Raw genomic sequence first — 17,743 nt, 5'->3', positions numbered from 1 at the left:
TATAGGTTTAGGAACAATACAAGTGTGCTAATCATTACCATGCAATAACTTTAAAGCTTTTCCTATCCCAGAGTTGCAACTGATCAAGTACGTTAAAAGAAATTACTACTACATACACTGCAAGCATTTTCCATGACACTTGCAATATGTGTACAGCTTGACACAGCGTTTTTAATGTCATAAAAACTTGCCCAGAGCAGCTTTAATGAGTTAAAATAAGTATTTCCAACGGCTGCCAAGCAACTATCACTAATGTTATTTGACATGAAGTAATTGAGAATACCTACTTGTAATTGAGGAATAAGCTGAGCCATGAAGCTTTCAGTGTTACGTGAAACCCAGCAATATGGAGTACAGTGATTTTCTTTGTTTTTGTTCTTTTCCCCACCTTAGAATCATTAATACAGTCGCCACACACTTTTACCTGAGCTAAATACAAGCCAGAATTTACAGTTTAATTCATTGCCAACTGGCCCCAGTTTGTACGAATCACTTCCAAAACGCAATGAATCCCACGACAAAACTCCAGGCACGGTTTCTGGTTTCCTAGCAAAAGTTTTCCTGGACCCTTGGCACTTCTGCACAAGGGCTGTGCTCTTACTATATTAAAAGCCTGAGGGGAGTGAGATTTATGTCTGTGAAAAAAGAGCAGGACCCAGACAATGCACGTTATTCCATGCCGTAAAAATAGAGACGTTCAGAGAACAATAAAAACCTGAAGTATAAAACCACAACGCACACACACACCGAGCACTGGTGGACAAGCTGCTGGTGTTAGTGCTGGAAACCTTTCAGATCTGAGCTGTGAAGTGGAACTCTCCAAATCATATTTAGCCTTGCCAAGAACCTTACAACCCTCTCCTAATATTATCACATAATAGGGTATTTCCAATTTGGCAAGGACACGCACAGAAGAGAACAGAGGAAAGCCTCTACACGTTAAAAAAGTCTCCACAATGAAAGGAAATGGAAGTGCAGGCCTCCTCCTTATTGACATTTTTCATTTGAAACACTCTATTATCACATCTATTTGTTTGGAAACGTTTTGGACACTAACCAGTGGGAGAAGGAAATACAGTTGCACAACAGATTATTTCTGAAGATTAAATTAGGACAGAACATGCAATAAAAAGGATATCCCCCCCAGCATGGATGTAACTACATGCAAGTTCTGACCCTCCCCATTTCCATCAGAGACTATGAGAGTTTTGCTACTAACTTTCTAGACAACATTAGTAGGGCCTCAGCAATCAAAGCAGGATATCTGCTGCCCTCCTGCCCTTCACATGTGTCAAGTTTCCTGTCTTTACTGCTCGGAAGTAAAGAGTTGCTCACTCTTAAAGAGTTGCTCAGTCTTAAGAGCCTTAAGGCTAAAAATAGGCCAAAAAACTCATGATGAGGATGATGAGGAATCCCTTTTGGTTTATGGTGCCTAGAAGTTGTGCTCTAACATGCCCCGGAGGGATGCAATTATGGGGTTAGACATCTACCAGCTCAGTGATTAAAGATGTTAATTTTCTGCAATCCAACCAACTCAATCCCTTCTGCTTATGCATTTTCAGCCCTTCTCCGCATGGGAAATGGCACTACCTGCACACGCAGGCTTTAAGCACCTAGCTAAAAAGTGTGTCAGTGGTACACAAGCCCCAGAGCCTGATTTCCTCTGCCTTGGCATATTAAAATAGGCCAATTTGACTGTTAACTTGAAGGAAGAACAGACGGGTTGAAGAGGCAGGTGCTGTTTTTAGTTGCCTTATTTTCAGAGACGAGCAGCTTATTTAATGTTGAGATGACTCAGATCAATCTGTTTGCAGACTTGGTTGTATACTTACTCTTTGCACATTGCTTTTTCTTTGTCCCACTCTTTAGTTAGTTGCTGCACAATAACTTTTGAAGTATCATCTTCATTCAGGGACCACAAATCTTTATCTTCAAGGGGCCTTTTGTACCCAAGAATTGCCATGCTGCACATATGGAGGAAAACAGTCCGATTCAGTTTAGCCAACAGAACTTAAAGCACTGCTAATAACTCTGGGACTATTAAGCTAACAAAAGCAAGAAGATACTTCTCCACAGGAAGGGTGATAATTACACCCTTTGTTCCTCTTATATACCCATCTCCCTTTGTTCCTTATATTGAAGCTTGCAATTAAGGAAAGGACATTGCCTTGATCTGCTTGCATGTATTTGATTGAAAACATCACTTCAGGAAAAAAGAACAATAAAAACCAACCACCAGAAGCATTTAAATGAACTTGTGAAGCTTTAGGAGTGAAAATAAATTAAGTCTATCTGGAATAACTGTCAGAGGTGAACAAAATGCAAAAGAGGAGCTCATGTAAGTGAAAGGAAAACCAGATTTCTCTGAAAACTACAGTTCCTCAACTGTGACAGGAATTTTGTCAAGGGATGCAAACGTGTAATTGCCAAGAATCTCAAATGGAGAAGATGAGAGTTCAAAACTCTGAAGTTTAGAAAGATCTCACTCTCACTTAAAAAACCCCTTAAAGGGCTGTTGCCAGGACAATAAAGTTACACAGGTGGAAGAATGAAGATCTCAACACCCTCAGCCACTATGGAAAAACTGGATCTTAACATGACCTTTGACAGCTGTTCCACCTCTTTATCATGGAGTACTAGTAAGCCCTATCTCAAGTTCCCATCTTTAACACATATGCCTTTTGACAGCAGTATCAGTTGGTGGCAATCATTTGTATACATAACCCTTTTACTTTCCCTCTTGCGCAGAAAATGGCCTTATAAAAGAGCATTCACCCACGAACCTCAACAGCAAATAAAATGCACTCTCAGGTGGGTGAAAGGTTGCATTAGTTAATCTTGTGGAACAGCCTTCCATCCTGGTTTAGGTTTACTCCAGCACGCAGGAAGCACAACCAGACTGTCTACACTATTAGTCATGCCACAGTTGTTCCCACTACCACTCAGCGAAGAAGTTTGAGCAGTATGAGCACTCCAAAAGCTGTTTCTGAAAAGGCAACAGCAAGAAGTGCTGACACCAGTGTGGATGAAAGAGCATCCAACTTCAACTGCTGTCAGGGGAAAAATCTCTGTGTTGCTAACGCTGTATAACATATATCACAAGTAGAGTTTGGGGGTGTCAGCTGTCCCACAGCTTGAGAAGAGAAGCTTACCTTGTAAACCACCAAAATGTCAATCTTGAGAGGAAGCCTGAAGTTAACTCTGGACATGGATTCTATAATAAAGTTATGGGGGAAAAGAACACCAAAATAAATAAAGCAAGATATTTACCATTACTTTAATAAGATGACAGTATACTTCGATCAGTTTTGGTATATTATATGGTATATCACATGTATGTACCTATGTCCTAACAAGACACCAAATTGATTAAATTTCCCATGTCTTCATCTTTAAAAATTGCTTTATATGTTGCCTTTAAATTACACTTAAAGTGAAATGTCACTCTATAGTTTCTGAAATGTTCATTTTAAGAAACAAACTCAGCTTCTCTCTCAGCTTGGTTGAAACACAAATCCAATCATAGACACCGTTTTATGAACTGGAGAAGAAATTTAACCTGTGATACCACTAATCTCTTCTGTTATTAATGCTTTTCCATGTCTACTCTCAATACATATAGAACTCATTCATTAAGACAACCCTTAGAGACTTTAGCTAACTCTAAATGAATGTTAAACAAGCAGACCAGCATCTCCACAAAAACAACTCTTGAAATAATTCCTATTGCACTTCAATGTTCATAAATGTAATCTAAAGTGCTGCGAAGCAGCAAGTAGGAGCGATGCTTTCACTAAACAGCATTAGTCACTAATGATGGCACATATAATGGAAAAAGGCTTCAAACCCCAATACTGCTCTCCATACCCAGTGTTCTGTAAGGGGGTCACTAGCTACTGCAATCTCAGTGACAGCCCAAAGCTGTTTTCAATGACAAGTATTCTCAGTGGAACTCTTAAGCCATGATCTAGTCTGTCAAATGCAAAGAAAGCAAAGTAAAAATACTTACAGGATCTGTATTAACAGGGGAAAAAAATGGAGGCTTTTCTTTAAAACATGAAAGGATCAACTCCATGATTATCAAAGCAAAGTAGACGTAAAATGTTGTAAACCTGAACCTTTCGTTTACTTGGCCCTAGAGGGGAGCAGAAACACAGTAAATGATTGTTTTTATTGCACTTCCCACCCCCCCCAACACACACACACACATATACACGCTCCAGCTCCTTCTGCGACACTTTTTCACAGCTTCTTTTGGCAATTCATTTCTGCCTCTACAGCTGAACATTGCGAAGTCGTTGCTAGCAAGAATTATCGTACAAAAATATGCACGCACTGTGTAAAGTGCCTAAGAACATGCTTATCTCCAAGCTTTTTCATTAAATTATGTCAAGTTCAAAGCACTTCTACATCTTCAGTGCATGCAGACACCCTCTGGCATCAGGGCTGCATGACATCCTTTTAAATTACCTCCAAGGGCTCTAGCAAGATCACGTCTTACGCATAGGAATTGTCAACCCAGATCAGAGAACATCCATTTACTTTGGTACCTTGTCACCGACAAGCAGTGTTAAATACTTTCAGAAGAAGCTGCAAAAACCCACTGTATTGCATAGTAACAGTTCTAACCGCTCTAGAGATATTTCCTTTCCTACTCATATAAGTCTGTGGTTGACTTAAAACTTCTTGCTGCAAGGGTATGGCTCTTATACAGCTCTTTCATACCCTAATGTAGCTGTGAATGCTCTCATTGTTCACTTAAAAGGTTTAAGTGCAAGAGAAGAATATTTGGTCCTTGCAGTTGCAAGAACAGGAGAAACATTACCTATCCTAAGAACATACTGTTCTAAGGCTCTGCATTCATAATTTTACCCTAATTAAGGATTCAAACATGGATAGTCCAATATTTATACTTATTCACCACTACAACAGCTTTAGAATTGACTTTAAGTGGTGTTTGAAAGGGTCTCACCAGGATTGCAGCTATTTCCCGAAGAAGCTCTGCACAAGCTGTCATTTAAGGTTTAATTCAGCCTCTGCTGGAATGTTTACAATAGCCTGGTATAGCAAAATCCTTGCTAAAAGAATGATGCTCCTAATTGTTACCAAAAAGTAAGTATAAAACCCCCCAGAAATCACCAAACAGAATCTACGCTGATTTCACTGAGGAGAAGCAATCACCTTAATGTCTTTCAAATACTCTTTTTCCACTCCCAGCCTTTGATGATCTAATCAGTGAAGCAATCTGCTTTGCCCTACTTAGAGAAATTTGGTCCTGTGAAAAACAGAACAACTTTCTTACTGTGGGAGAACCTGCTATGTTTTCAAACAGGAATCATAACAGCCCAGGTTTCTTTCCTCTCCCTCCAACTTTCTGTTCTCTATTTACAGCCACAGTTGGAGCCAAAATGCTGTCCTCAGCACATCAGGAACTGACAAAGGAAAGCCTATGGAGCTGTACAATGTGGCCAGGCTGCCTAAGCAAAAAGGGAACATTACATATTAAAATGTGTCATCTCCAATTACTACCCACCCCCACTTAAGTATGGCAGGGAAAGGGGGCTACAAAAGGGAAAAGGGAAAAAGGAAAAGAGTCTGTTCTAATATACGTGCAGTGTTGGCACAGCCCTCACGTGTCTATCAGGTTTCCAGTCTAGCCTTGGGCTAAGAAAAATCTGCTTTTCGACATTGCATGAGAAACCCCAGCTCCCTTCCAGTTGCCCAAGTCTGAGTCAAGGCAACGGAACCAAACATCTCTTTCTCTCTCACAAAAGTTGGGCTCTGATCTGACTCCAAACTGGGTGAATCACTCCCTTCACTAAGATCTTAATGCTACATTTCCTGTTCTCCAAGTGCTAACAAGGATGGAGCCTTACCTGCGCTGCTGTAGTCATGATCTTAGACCGGAAAGGCCCCACGGCACAGAGCACAGACAAAAACCAGAAGATAATGAGCACTCCAGAGGACTGAACTCCTCTCAGCCTTTCATATTGAATAAGCAACGTTGCTAACAGCTGCAAAAGTAAATACAGGAACATGTGAACATAACCCCATCCCACTGCTCCCCCTATTCACACTCTCAGTTGGCAGCTATTTCACTCATCATCAACAATGGGACCTCTATGAAATAAGGTGCCATAATAACTTTCACAATTCAATGGGAAAACCTCCTCTAAAGAAAGCAATGAATAACTTCCCAAAATAATTTGGTTTCACACTTTTCAGAACCTTATCTCTGGAATTCAGTTTCCAAGCCAGACGTTGTACCTCAGGGTACACACAATATTAGCTACAAATGCTTTAAACAAATGTAAGAGTTGTCCTTTCTCCAGTGCAGATGGACAAGCCTGGCTTGTCTGGAAAATAAGCTTTAAAAATCTAACCAAAGGAATTAAAAGCTTAATGGGCAAATTTCACTGCTTTATTTTGCATGCAGCAGCCACTGTTTGTCATCCTAGGCAAGGCCAATTTGGTTTCTGTGCAACAGAGGAGCAGCCACCAGATACGAGAGACAGTTTTGCAAAGCCCAGTACAACACTGAACAATGCACAAGCCACGCTCTGTCACATCTCCCTGTTTAGGCAAAGCCATATCCAAATTCTCTCCACACCTGGATCACAAGCTTGCAGACGAGATGCAAGATGGGAGGCAGAACAATCCCTCCATTATAAAGACTTTAATTTACACAGCTGAATCTACATGAGGGAGAGATATAAATATGGTCGTTTTGGTAAGCAAAATTTGCTTCAGTAACACAACTACTAACAATCCAGTTAAAAGAGTACAGTATAAGGCAATGAATGCAAAGGAACCCTTTTCCTCCTTCATCTGCCTAAGAAAGAGTTATCTTTATTAAACGCAATAAACAGAAACGGCTACGAACCACAGTGATGCCAACAATCAATGGGGTTACAAAATAGACTGGTGGAGGCGTTCTGTTTTGCAGGAGCTCGTGGAAGGAGTAGAAGAGATCTGCCCAGCTCACGCACCACAGCAGGACTCCAAACAGCTGAAAGCAGTCAAACAGACACAGCATTTGGTAAACTCCTCTCCAGGGGCACTCAGAGAGCAAGCAAAACCCTTATGATTCACAGATGCCCAGCAAATCAAAGCTGTGTAAACACAACAGCACTGCTGCATTGACCTGCTGCTGTCAGGCTGATGGCACTATCCCACTGCACTCAAACCAAGGATCTCATCCCAACTGTCTTCCAAGGGATTTGCAAACGCAACCAGGAGAAAGATTAATGTATTTACCTGCTTTTTGTTCCATACTATTTGGTTTTGATTGGAAACACAGGCAGCATCCAGATTAAAGGCAGACATGCCCTGAAGCACAAGCCTGGAATTTTTCTCCAGGAATAACCCAGATCTCTCATGGCCTATGGAAAGTGACTTGCTTGCTTTCCTTAGATCTAGCCATTTATAAACCAGAGGTGATGCTGACACCAGCCACCTCTTACGCACAAGATGCAGATGAAATCACACATCTATTGGGTGGGTAGAGGAATTGAGATTGAAAAAATACCTTCTTGTGCTTACTTTTCATGATGCAAGTCTCACCAGACCTAACTTAAGATCTTTGTTTTGCAGCTTTCAGTGGTTGAAAGCTTAAGTAAAGGTAAAGCAGCATAGTTCTGGCTCAACAAAGGGGTGAACACTCAGAAAGGTGCACTCGCAAGATGGATTTCCTTACAGTTCAGCTCTTCTTCAGTATCCTTCCTCAGAAATCTGTATCTACACTGTTGTTTCCTGTAAAATGTTCTTTGGTTCCCCCATAAATAAGATGAATTTTTGTTTAAACCTTACTTCAGCACTTGCCTGGATACTGAGCCCTAATTGCACGTTGCTCATGGAGCACTGCAAAGAGATCTTACCGTCTTGAACCTGCTCAACACGGAAAGCACAATGTAGCCTCTTTTGTTGTGCTTTAGGTAGAGAAGATAAAAGGGCAGTGCACTCCATAGATAAATGCTGGGGATCCACGCTAGGATGGTATTCTGGAAACACGGTGTCAGGTCTGGATTATCAGTGTGTACCGAAAGATTGGAATCCTGGAAGAAAGATGGGAGACGTTTATTAACAGGGAGGCAGAAGCATTGCCAACTGGAACATCTGCTTGGAGAAGTTGTACCCAGGTTCAGGTATTAACACACGGCCATAGAACAGAAGAGTTAGAATAGTATAGTAAAAGTTTTCCCCCAAAATATCTATCCCATCCACTTGTGGTTATTCTGCTATAGCAAAAGGGCTAAGTACAGTTACAAATAGTGGGCAAAACCTCTACCTGAGTTGGACTTAGATTTTGTAGCAGATAAACTCCTTGTGTTTCTGGCTTTACTAAGGCTTAGCTCCAGGTGCTACCATGATGTTTCTCAGGCATTCCCAGCCCGGAGTGTAACTGCTAAACAAAGCTCTTGAGGCAAAATCCTTAACCTGAGAACTCATCCAGCAAGAATGTCCAGTACTGGAGAAAATGATCAGATTGAGATCAACCATACACTGCCCTGGGAAAACCCCCTCCACTGATGTCTAAAATGCTGCCCTTATTCATATCCCTCCAAATAGAATTACTTCCCTATTCTAAACAAAGTTAAAAGGAACGTATTGTACTTGCAGGTAGGAGTATGGGTTTTCTTGCAAACACTGCAAGCAATGCTTTCCATATGTGACCCTGGACACCACAATTCACACATGCAACTTGTACCTAAGGATTTGAATGCACCACATGCAAACACACAGTTACACAAGTGCAAACTAAAATAGACATTTCAGCACAGTTAAGGGGAACTTGGTTTTAATCAAACCTCCTGGAAATTCACAACTTGCATTTCCCCATCTGATGTGTCATCTTAAATGGGGTAGATAAATACTTACTTGTTGGAAATGTAAAATAACTCTGTTGTACTATCAGTAACACGCAGCTGATAAAACTGAGATATCTCTGGCTCAGGTATGCCTTATCTCTGCACTAGAATCATTTACTTGTACCTAATTATTCTAGGGTATGAGCTCTCACTAGAAGTATGTTTCAGTTAAGCTAAACCACCTCTTATAAATGAATGACTAAGTCTGAATACGGATTCTTCTGAAGTATTCCCAGTCCTGCTTCTGTTTACCAGTACAAAAAAGACCAGATGCTGAAAGCAACGGTTGATTTTAGGAGAACTGAAGAGCCACAGTCTTTCCGTTTTGGTGATGATCTGACAGAGGATCATCAGTCATCCCTGCATCACTGCATCAGTCCACATACACACTGAATTGCTCGTAAGTGTAATGAAACTACAAAGCCTTGGCAGGCTGCAGGATGGGCTGGTTCAACTGTGACAAGTTTGTCACTCAGTACTTCAGCTTTGGCACAAAGCAAACCTCTGGCAGTGGTGAAGGTTGGCACAAACCCACGAGCTGTGCATCCGAACTGTGCCCTTCAATGCAGTTAGGGCCTCTCCAGTGAGAGATGGCTCATTTGGAGGCACACAAGCACCCAGCTGGGACTAGCGGAATAACAACATCCCCATTTACCTAAACGGGTTTGTCCAGACAGAGGGGAAACTTCAGCCACAAATCAACAACACAGGGGCAATTACACAGCAATTCAAACACGAGATCAAAACCAAACCAAACTCCAACCTCCCATTCAAATATCCCTGTGTTTTCTCCCAGTGAGCAGGTCTCTGGCACCAGAAAGGAAGATAATGGTTAAACAGCACCCATTTTTGGCTCATCATCAAATCATTTCAGCATCTCTAACGTGATAAGCTCCCCTAGCAGCTCCCCTGCCAGGAGCAGGAGATGCCCTCCAGAAGCTTGGAGCTGAAGAGCTCTTCAGTTCCAAAGCAGGAGCTTATCTACTACCATTTAGTCAACAAAATACTAATTTCCTCTTTAAATTACGTGTGGTTTAGCAATGTCTTGAGAATGTTTGCAATTGTGCTCCTTTCGCTTGCTGGAAAAACATCCTGGAAAAGAAAAGCTGAGGGAGAACAGCAATAACTGGGCATAGAATAAAACAAAGATTCTGTTTAAGGAAAAAGTTATTGGGGGACAGGGGGAAAGCGCTCTTAATTTAAACCTTTCCTAGAAGAGCAAAATGTCCAGAAATGGATTTCTGTCTGACAGCAACCTAGAAACTGTCCCAGATGTCCATTAACTTCAGGCTGAGCACAAGCTGACTATTGTATCCAAGACACAGAGTGTGTAGCTGCCAAGCCATTTGAAGGTTTTCATTAACTTTTATTTAAACAAGGCAAAAGACTTGCATTTCTGAACGTATAAATAGAGCTGGCCAGAAACCAAAGATCCTGACCTAAGAAAACACGTGAGAGTTTGAGATTCGGTTGAATTATCCCTGAGAATAAACGTGGAACATTTCCAAAGTTATCTGGAAGTACAAGAAGCAGCACCCACCCAATGAACATCAGGAGCCTACTGCTTTCATGGCAAATTGCAAACAGGGATGCGAGGTGAAGGAAAAACCCATGCCCAAGATGACAGACCTGACTGCTGGCTATGTTTGTCATGTTTTCCAAGGTCCAATTCTGTCCTGGACCAGATAAACAAGCTTTCCTAGAACAGATCTGCTTCTGTAAAAGTTTCCTTTTCAAAGAACTGGTGTTTTCACAGAGCAGACTCTTCCCATCCTTGAATACAAGGAGAGGGGCTCCTCTTGGAAAACACAGTACCTAAAACATTTAAGCAGTGTAATTCCACACAAATTACTTGCTCTTCCTAAGACTGGACCACAATGGACTAACACTGCTGTGTCCTGGTTTCAGCTGGGATAGAGTTAATGTTCTTAGTAGTAGCTGGTGCAGTGCTGTGGTTTGGATTTAGTACGAGAACAACACTGATAACACACAGATGGTTTAGTTACTGCTCAGTAGTGCTTACTCTAAGTCAAGGACTTCTCAGTCTGACATGCTCTGCTAGTGAGGAGGGGCACAAGGAACTGGGAGGGAGCAGAGCTGACCTGAACTGGCCAAAGGGATATTCTATACTATAGCACATCATGCCCGGTATAGAAAGAGGGGGCAGTTTGCTAGGATCCACCACTTGCTGCTCAGGACAGTGGGTGGTGAGCAATTGTGCTGTGCGTCACTTGTGTTTATTGGGGCTATTTTTCCTCTCTATTTTTATTGTCTCCCTTTTCATTACAACTTTTATATTATTATTACTACTATATTTTATTTTATTTAAACTGTTATCATCTCAACCCATGGATTTTATCTTTTTCCTGTTCTCCTCCCATCATACTGGAAAGGGTGGATGTGAGCGAGCGGCTATGTGGTACTTAGTTGCCAGCTGAGGTTAAACCATGGCCCTATGCCATGTGGCATGTAGTAGGGACTCTGCTATGAATTATCATTATTACTTTCAATCTGTAAATCTGAAAGTTTCATTTCTTACCAAGCTGGACGTGTTTTCGCAGAGCTCGCAGTTCCACTTTATGGCTTTATAAATCACCACACTGACAGCGTATATTCCAACATGCACTCCAACCTTAAACAATGCATTTTGAGTCAGAATGTGACAAAGTCTTATACATTCTATTCTGACCAAGCCAACATTGTCAAATATTGCTAAATACCCTTCAATTCAGCAGTAATGTTATGGAACTCCACCCTTGAGAACAAACACAAGCAGTCAGGGCAGGAGAGACACATCAGCTCTCTGACTCCTATCTTGATGGCTCCTGCTTTAATCTGGCTTTGTCTTTGCAGATTCTGAACTCTGTCCTGGTAAGCAGAGCAGTTTAAATGCTTCTTGTGTCCCATTCTTATTGAGAATGAAGATACCCACCTTGGGCTGTCTGGGCTTGCGGGTTTGCTTTGGACTTGCTACTGAGAAAGGTCTCTATAGGCAGCTCGGTGACCCAGAACCAGAGTGACATATCAACAGGCATCTCACAAGGGGAAATACTCAGCAGCACATGCTGGGAAACACCACTTTCTCCAAGCAACTCATCCCAGGGAAACATTAACAGCCAGCACGTCCATCACAGCTAACTAACATCACTGCCAGCTCACATCCCCACGAGCAAGTGTTATGGGCTGCAATCTGTGACCTCTTCCTAACCCAGATTCATTCTCTGGGTGATGAATGCTCCGTGGCTCCTCCAGACTGCCAAGAGCTTTGTCTTGGCAGCATTTCCTTGGATGCAGTAATATGGCTCAGGTTGTAGGCTCTGCTGTTGAGATACAGCATTGCAGATACAACAGCCCACTGTACCGAACTCCCTGGGCACACAATTTGCTTAATCTTGTAATAATACTTAAATGCAATCTCAACATCCATGGGAAAAGAGATTAGGGATGCTTGTTACAGCTTCACAGCAGACACGGGATCCCCTGGACTCTAAACCTTACAAATTGGTGGGGCTTTCTGCTCATCAGTTAAGAATATCATTGACACTGTCCCTTGCAGCAGCTTTCAATCACACCCATCACTCCAGTCACAGCTTTGGATAAACACAGCCCTCATCTTAAGGGCCATCTGTGCAGTAGGACTTAATTTAGATGGGCAGTTTTAAATACATGATCTTCATTTAAGGGAAAGTATTCAACAGGGGAAGCTCTGAGCAACATTAAATCTGCTCTAATACCTAGTCCTTTCTATTACACTTTCCCCTCTGGAAAAGAACACTGCTATTGAAAAGGCTATCCTTAAAACTAGTAATGCCTTTAATGGAAACAAAAGTTCAATGCAACATATCTTGGGGTTTCTTGCACATTATCCCTTACAGCTTCCAAAGAAAAGGGAGAACAAACAGAAAGCCTAAAGCTAAGCTGAAAAACAGGAAAATTCCTGTCTATCCCTTTCCCAGACCCCAAGGATCATGTGAATAGAGTCTGCTGAGAAAGACCAATAGGGGTTCTGGCCTTATGCTTAAGTCTCAACCAGCTTCTACTCCACTACAGAAGTTTAAAATCAAAGCCCTTCACATTGACTGTAGCCAGCAAATGGCTGATGCTGCAGGAACGCTCCTTAAACAGCCACAATGGAAAAATACCAAACTCTACAGAAAACCAACAGTACCTTCTGCAGCCTCAAGCAGCTATGTCCATGGCATGGATAAATTAATACATGTTTCTCTCTAAGCCTCTATAATGCAGAAAGAGTCGGGAAAAGCACAGGAAACACAAGACCATTCTTCATCTGCTGGGAATGTGAAGGCCACTGCGCTGACATCATTCACACTGTTCCCAAGGTTAACACACGCAGCGTTGCTGATTCTGTGTCAGTTATCGCTAGCTGGCACGTTAGTTAAGATTAAAAATCACATTGGAAAGCTGGCCAGGAAGGTCCACACAAAGAGTGAACGATAGGGAAGTGAATAACTGAAAGTAACAACGCTCCCCTTAAGTAAATAAACATGGAAACCGTATCTTGTGTAGAAGAAATTGTTAGTGAGAACTTAAATGCAGAGGAGCATCCTCCTCACCTTCTTTTACCCCTACATCCGGTAAACCCCCTGCCAGTGAGTTGCACTTGCACTTGCACAGCCTGGCAAAAGTAATAAAGGGATAAAAAGAACAATGTTTTTCTCTTGGCTCTACCACTCTGCCTCATCCCAAGAACAGGGATGGCTCTGAACCACAGCACCAAAACTATCAGGGCTCAGTCTTAGTTACAGCACAGGCTTCATCTCAGCCTCTTCATATGTCACCTCCCACTTCCAGCTGTTTTCCATCTCCTCTGTTTGGTCCCTGTTGGTAAACACTTCGGGAAAAACTCTATTTAGAGCACAAATGCAAACAAGGACCCTTGCTCTGAGCCCCCAGAAGGCTGCCAGTTTCAAATGGCCTTTTCAGAGCATCCAAAGGAACAATTGCGCCCTTAAGCACAGAAGGAGTAACACCCCTCGGTTATCCACAGAGGCTGCTGCACAGCTCAGCTCCTTCACGTGATGACACAACCAACCTTTCCTTGCTACTCGTTCCCTTAAGGGCAAGAGATAAGGACATTTCCCACTGCAACACTGCTAGGAAGAAAGGTGCAGTGGAGAGGACATAAGTTTTTCTAGTACTGCATGAGCCATGCAGTTAATGACCAGAAATATCTTTCTGTCTACAAAGCACCCTTCGAGTTATCAGCACCATTGAAGGGCACCATGCAGGACACTGAACTTCCTCTCCCAGCAGCAAAAAGATCTTTAGTGGCTTATCTTAATGGATCAAACAGACCTGGCACACATTCACAGCGCATATGAGCTAGATTGTGGTTGTGCAGTAACTAGCCACAGGAAATCATACAGTGTTTTGCTTGAGTCAGAGACAGGCCAAGGGGGAATGACTTTAAGCTGATAGAGGGGAGACTGAGATGAACACTTAGGCAGAAGCTCTTCCCTGTGAGGGTGCTGAGGCGCTGGCACAGGGTGCCCAGAGAAGCTGTGGCTGCCCCATCCCTGGCAGTGTTCAAGGCCAGGCTGGACACAGGGGCTTGGAGCAAGCTGGGCTAGAGGAAGGTGTCCCTGCTCATGGCAGGGTTGGAACTGGATGAGCTTTAAGGTCCATTCCAACGCAAACCAGTCTGGGATTCATGAAATGGTACCAACCACACAACCCACCTGAGAACTGTGGACCAGACATGCAGAAACCAAGCTATGGCCATAGTGACAGGGGTTACACAAAACAGTAAGTTTCACTTTCTTCTCTTCTTAGTTATAAAGTTCTAATATTAGAAGTTCAGGGCTTCATGAATAAAAATCAGCAGGATGAAAAGAAGTAGGTTCAGTTTCTGCCACAATCATGCAAGCCCAGAAACAGCATCAGAAAAGCATCTGTAGCATAAGAGAGTTTGTAAAACAGAAATTGACCACGGTAAATATATACACCCAAGGTACACCTGAAGTGAAGGCAAAATTCGTCTACTTCAGCTGTCTTAGTAGCAGTCACTCTTCTTGCCTGGCCAGAGGTGAAGGCATAGTGCAACCATGAAGGTACATGACTCAAAGGCTCATGAATCAAAAGCAGGATTGAGAGGAAAAGGAAACAGGATCACTCCTTCAGAAGAAGGTCCCTGTCTTTTAATATTGATGAAAACTATATACTGTAACAGAGAAAACTGTTATTTGCATCATCAAAGGCTTCTCCTATGACCTTGTGCAGGCACAAATAAAGGAGTGGGTTGCCCTGTTTCAGCCCAGGGGGATGATGGATGCGAGGGAATAATCCCCGATTTGAGCCATCCTGACTCCTTCCAATTGAAAGGAATTGGGTTAATTCAAGGATCGTAATGAACATAGATCAGTTAAGAAGAGGTAGGAACAACTGAGACAGTTCCTGCTTGATTTTGTCCCCTTTCCCACCCTGACTCCTGTGTTTTAAGCCAGCCCATCCAGCTGTGCTGCTGTACAACAACAATAAAAGGGATTGTCACAAAACGTTGTCACTGGTGCTGCTCTGACACTCCACCTGCCTCGCAGGAGCTGGAACCGACACATTGACTGCAGCAGTAATGAGATCTCAGTGTCTTTAACATGACAGCAGTGTGGGGCAGGATCCAAAGGTCACGCTCCATCTGAAGCACTCAAGGTTGGTCACACTCTTCAGCTGCAGGGACACTCATTAGAGGAGCGCTAAGAAGTCAAACGCAGCAGCAGGATAGAGGGCAAGGACAGACTCTAGGTGCTAATGAGCTTTAATGCCAATATTAAGCCTGGTTTATCACAGAACTGACCCTGAGCTCACCTAACAGATGAGCATTATACTCTCTCTATACTCTCGGAGTTAATTTGCACCAATCATTCTCATCTCTCAGTCTGCAGAGCTACTTATTTCAGTCATTTGTATTCAGAAAAACAGTGAAATCCACAGTCTGGGGCTGGAGAAAAAAGGGGAATGAAGCAGCAGGCAGAATAGCAATCCTGCATATGAGGATTACCACTGTCCACAGGTTCCCATCTCATAGATCTTCCAGTAGCAAATTATTTCCCCCAGAAGATACACCTTGCTTTTTCAAAGCAAAAGCATACAGGTTTTTACTGCTTTTTGTTCCACTTTGCCCCCTCTCTCCTCCCCTTATTGTAATGAAGGGATGAAACCCAGAACACGGAGACTTTTTCCCTGTTTATTTTGCCGTGTTTCCAAATGTACATAATAACAAAAGGAAATTAAAGGAAAAGACCTGCGCATGTAAATAGGGGAGATTTTAGACTACAAGTCATTCAGCTGGGGGGAAAGCGAGAGAGCAAAGCAAGAAATGAGAATTCCAGGTGTCAAATGTACTCTCAGAAAGAAGAAATGATTACTCTGGAAACCAAATGACTTCGACATTTGAAACAATTCCCATGAAACAGTTTCTGCTGTCCCCCTCCTTCACGTCTTATTTCTGTCCTCATTCAAAGCTTTATGACACCAGCATGTGATGTTACTGTAAATGATCTACATTTTATTGTACTGACTTCGCCTCTCATGATTAGCACAGGGACAAGGGGCCAGCTCACACAGGCCCAGCATGGAATCAAGGCTCTTGGCTGTACAAAAGCCTGAACGCATTCATGGGAAGATCTCTGGCTCCTTGCCGTTTATGCTCTCCTCCAGCTCCGCCAAATAACGTGCGACTGGATAATTGCCCATCACATTCACGGCAGTATCAGGAGACAAATGGAGCATTAGCTTACTGGAAAAACCAAAGATCCTGTTTAATAGGTTTTTCAATGGGATTTTTTTTAAATGAAATTTTTAAGAGTCCCTTCACTTTAATACATTACACATCTACACACGGAGAAAGGAAAGGATTGTCCCTCCGGTGACACAGCAATTTGCCTACCAGGTAGGGCAGGCCCATCTCAAATGTTCTATTCTTAACAGCTGTGATTAAATGAGTCCATTTTAAAGAGCTCCTCACGCCACTCTGAATTTATTTCAGGTATTATTTCTTTTCATATAGCAACATTTACAGTGTTCCTAAATCCCAGATACCACATCTACCAGCTACGTCACTTAAGCTAAAATGGTCAGACCCATGTTCAGAGAGTAACAGTTGTGTCGAAAGCTGAAGAATATACATGAATGAGTTTTGCTACAGAGAAGTCTCCCTTTAAAGGAGGCTTTAATCCTCCATTAAAGCAAGTTGGGCTCTTGCCTCCCTACCCCCTGTCGCATTTCACAGCATCCTCAAGTTTTACTGTCCCACTCCAAGGAAGCACATGGAAGGGAGGGACAAGCAGGCTTCTGTGTCCAGATGCTCACGAAGCATCTCTCACAAAGCCACAGTGCACCTGGGCAAAAAAGAGATTCTTCTTCCCCCCTTGGGCACTTTTTTTCCCTAATCCTAAATCCTTTTTCCTCCAATTCCAGAATTCTAGACAGGATTTGGCCATGCCGGTGGTGACCATTTTATCAGCTGCCCCCCTCCTCCTGCACCAAGGACTTTACTGTTCCTTTGACCCATCAGTGTGCTGGTTGGAAGGAAATGGCAATGACTGTTTCTTTGAACAGCATGAACAATCCCATTCACACATCCTACTGAAATGAATGTCCTTTTCATGAGCTTCATTAATTGACACTGTCACTGAAGGACTCCATAAATCCTTGCTGTTGGCAGACTGTACTGGTAGTAAGTCTTGCTCACAACTCTCCAATCCAGACTTTGTCTTTTCCAAACAGATTCAAATAGTCTGTTATGCCATTTACACACAGATGAATGATAACAGGTTCTGGATAATACTCCAAATGTAATGATTAAATATTTATACTGCTCCTGACATTGAGAATCTGAGGCCCAAATCCTTTAGCAGCAG

At 42.5% G+C, this 17,743-nt stretch overlaps 1 protein-coding gene across 5 annotated transcripts in view; it reads right to left on the bottom strand.

The window, feature by feature from the left end:
* ABCC3 (ATP binding cassette subfamily C member 3) overlaps nt 1-17,743 on the bottom strand; it is a 50,006-nt gene that overhangs the window by 26,924 nt on the left and 5,339 nt on the right. For all 5 annotated transcript variants that reach the window (XM_065693299.1, XM_065693298.1, XM_065693297.1 and 2 more), the window contains exons 2-7: nt 7,878-8,054; nt 6,884-7,009; nt 5,877-6,014; nt 4,010-4,135; nt 3,153-3,214; nt 1,833-1,964 (exon numbers count right to left, since the gene is read on the bottom strand). In XM_065693299.1, the coding sequence (XP_065549371.1) occupies nt 1,833-1,964; nt 3,153-3,214; nt 4,010-4,135; nt 5,877-6,014; nt 6,884-7,009; nt 7,878-8,054 (761 nt within the window). The remainder of the gene's footprint in view (nt 1-1,832; nt 1,965-3,152; nt 3,215-4,009; nt 4,136-5,876; nt 6,015-6,883; nt 7,010-7,877; nt 8,055-17,743) is intronic.

This window comes from Lathamus discolor, chromosome 13 (genome assembly GCF_037157495.1).
Source record: "Lathamus discolor isolate bLatDis1 chromosome 13, bLatDis1.hap1, whole genome shotgun sequence".
NCBI classification, from domain to species: Eukaryota; Metazoa; Chordata; class Aves; order Psittaciformes; family Psittacidae; genus Lathamus; species Lathamus discolor.
This window is presented reverse-complemented; position numbering and strand designations above follow the sequence as displayed.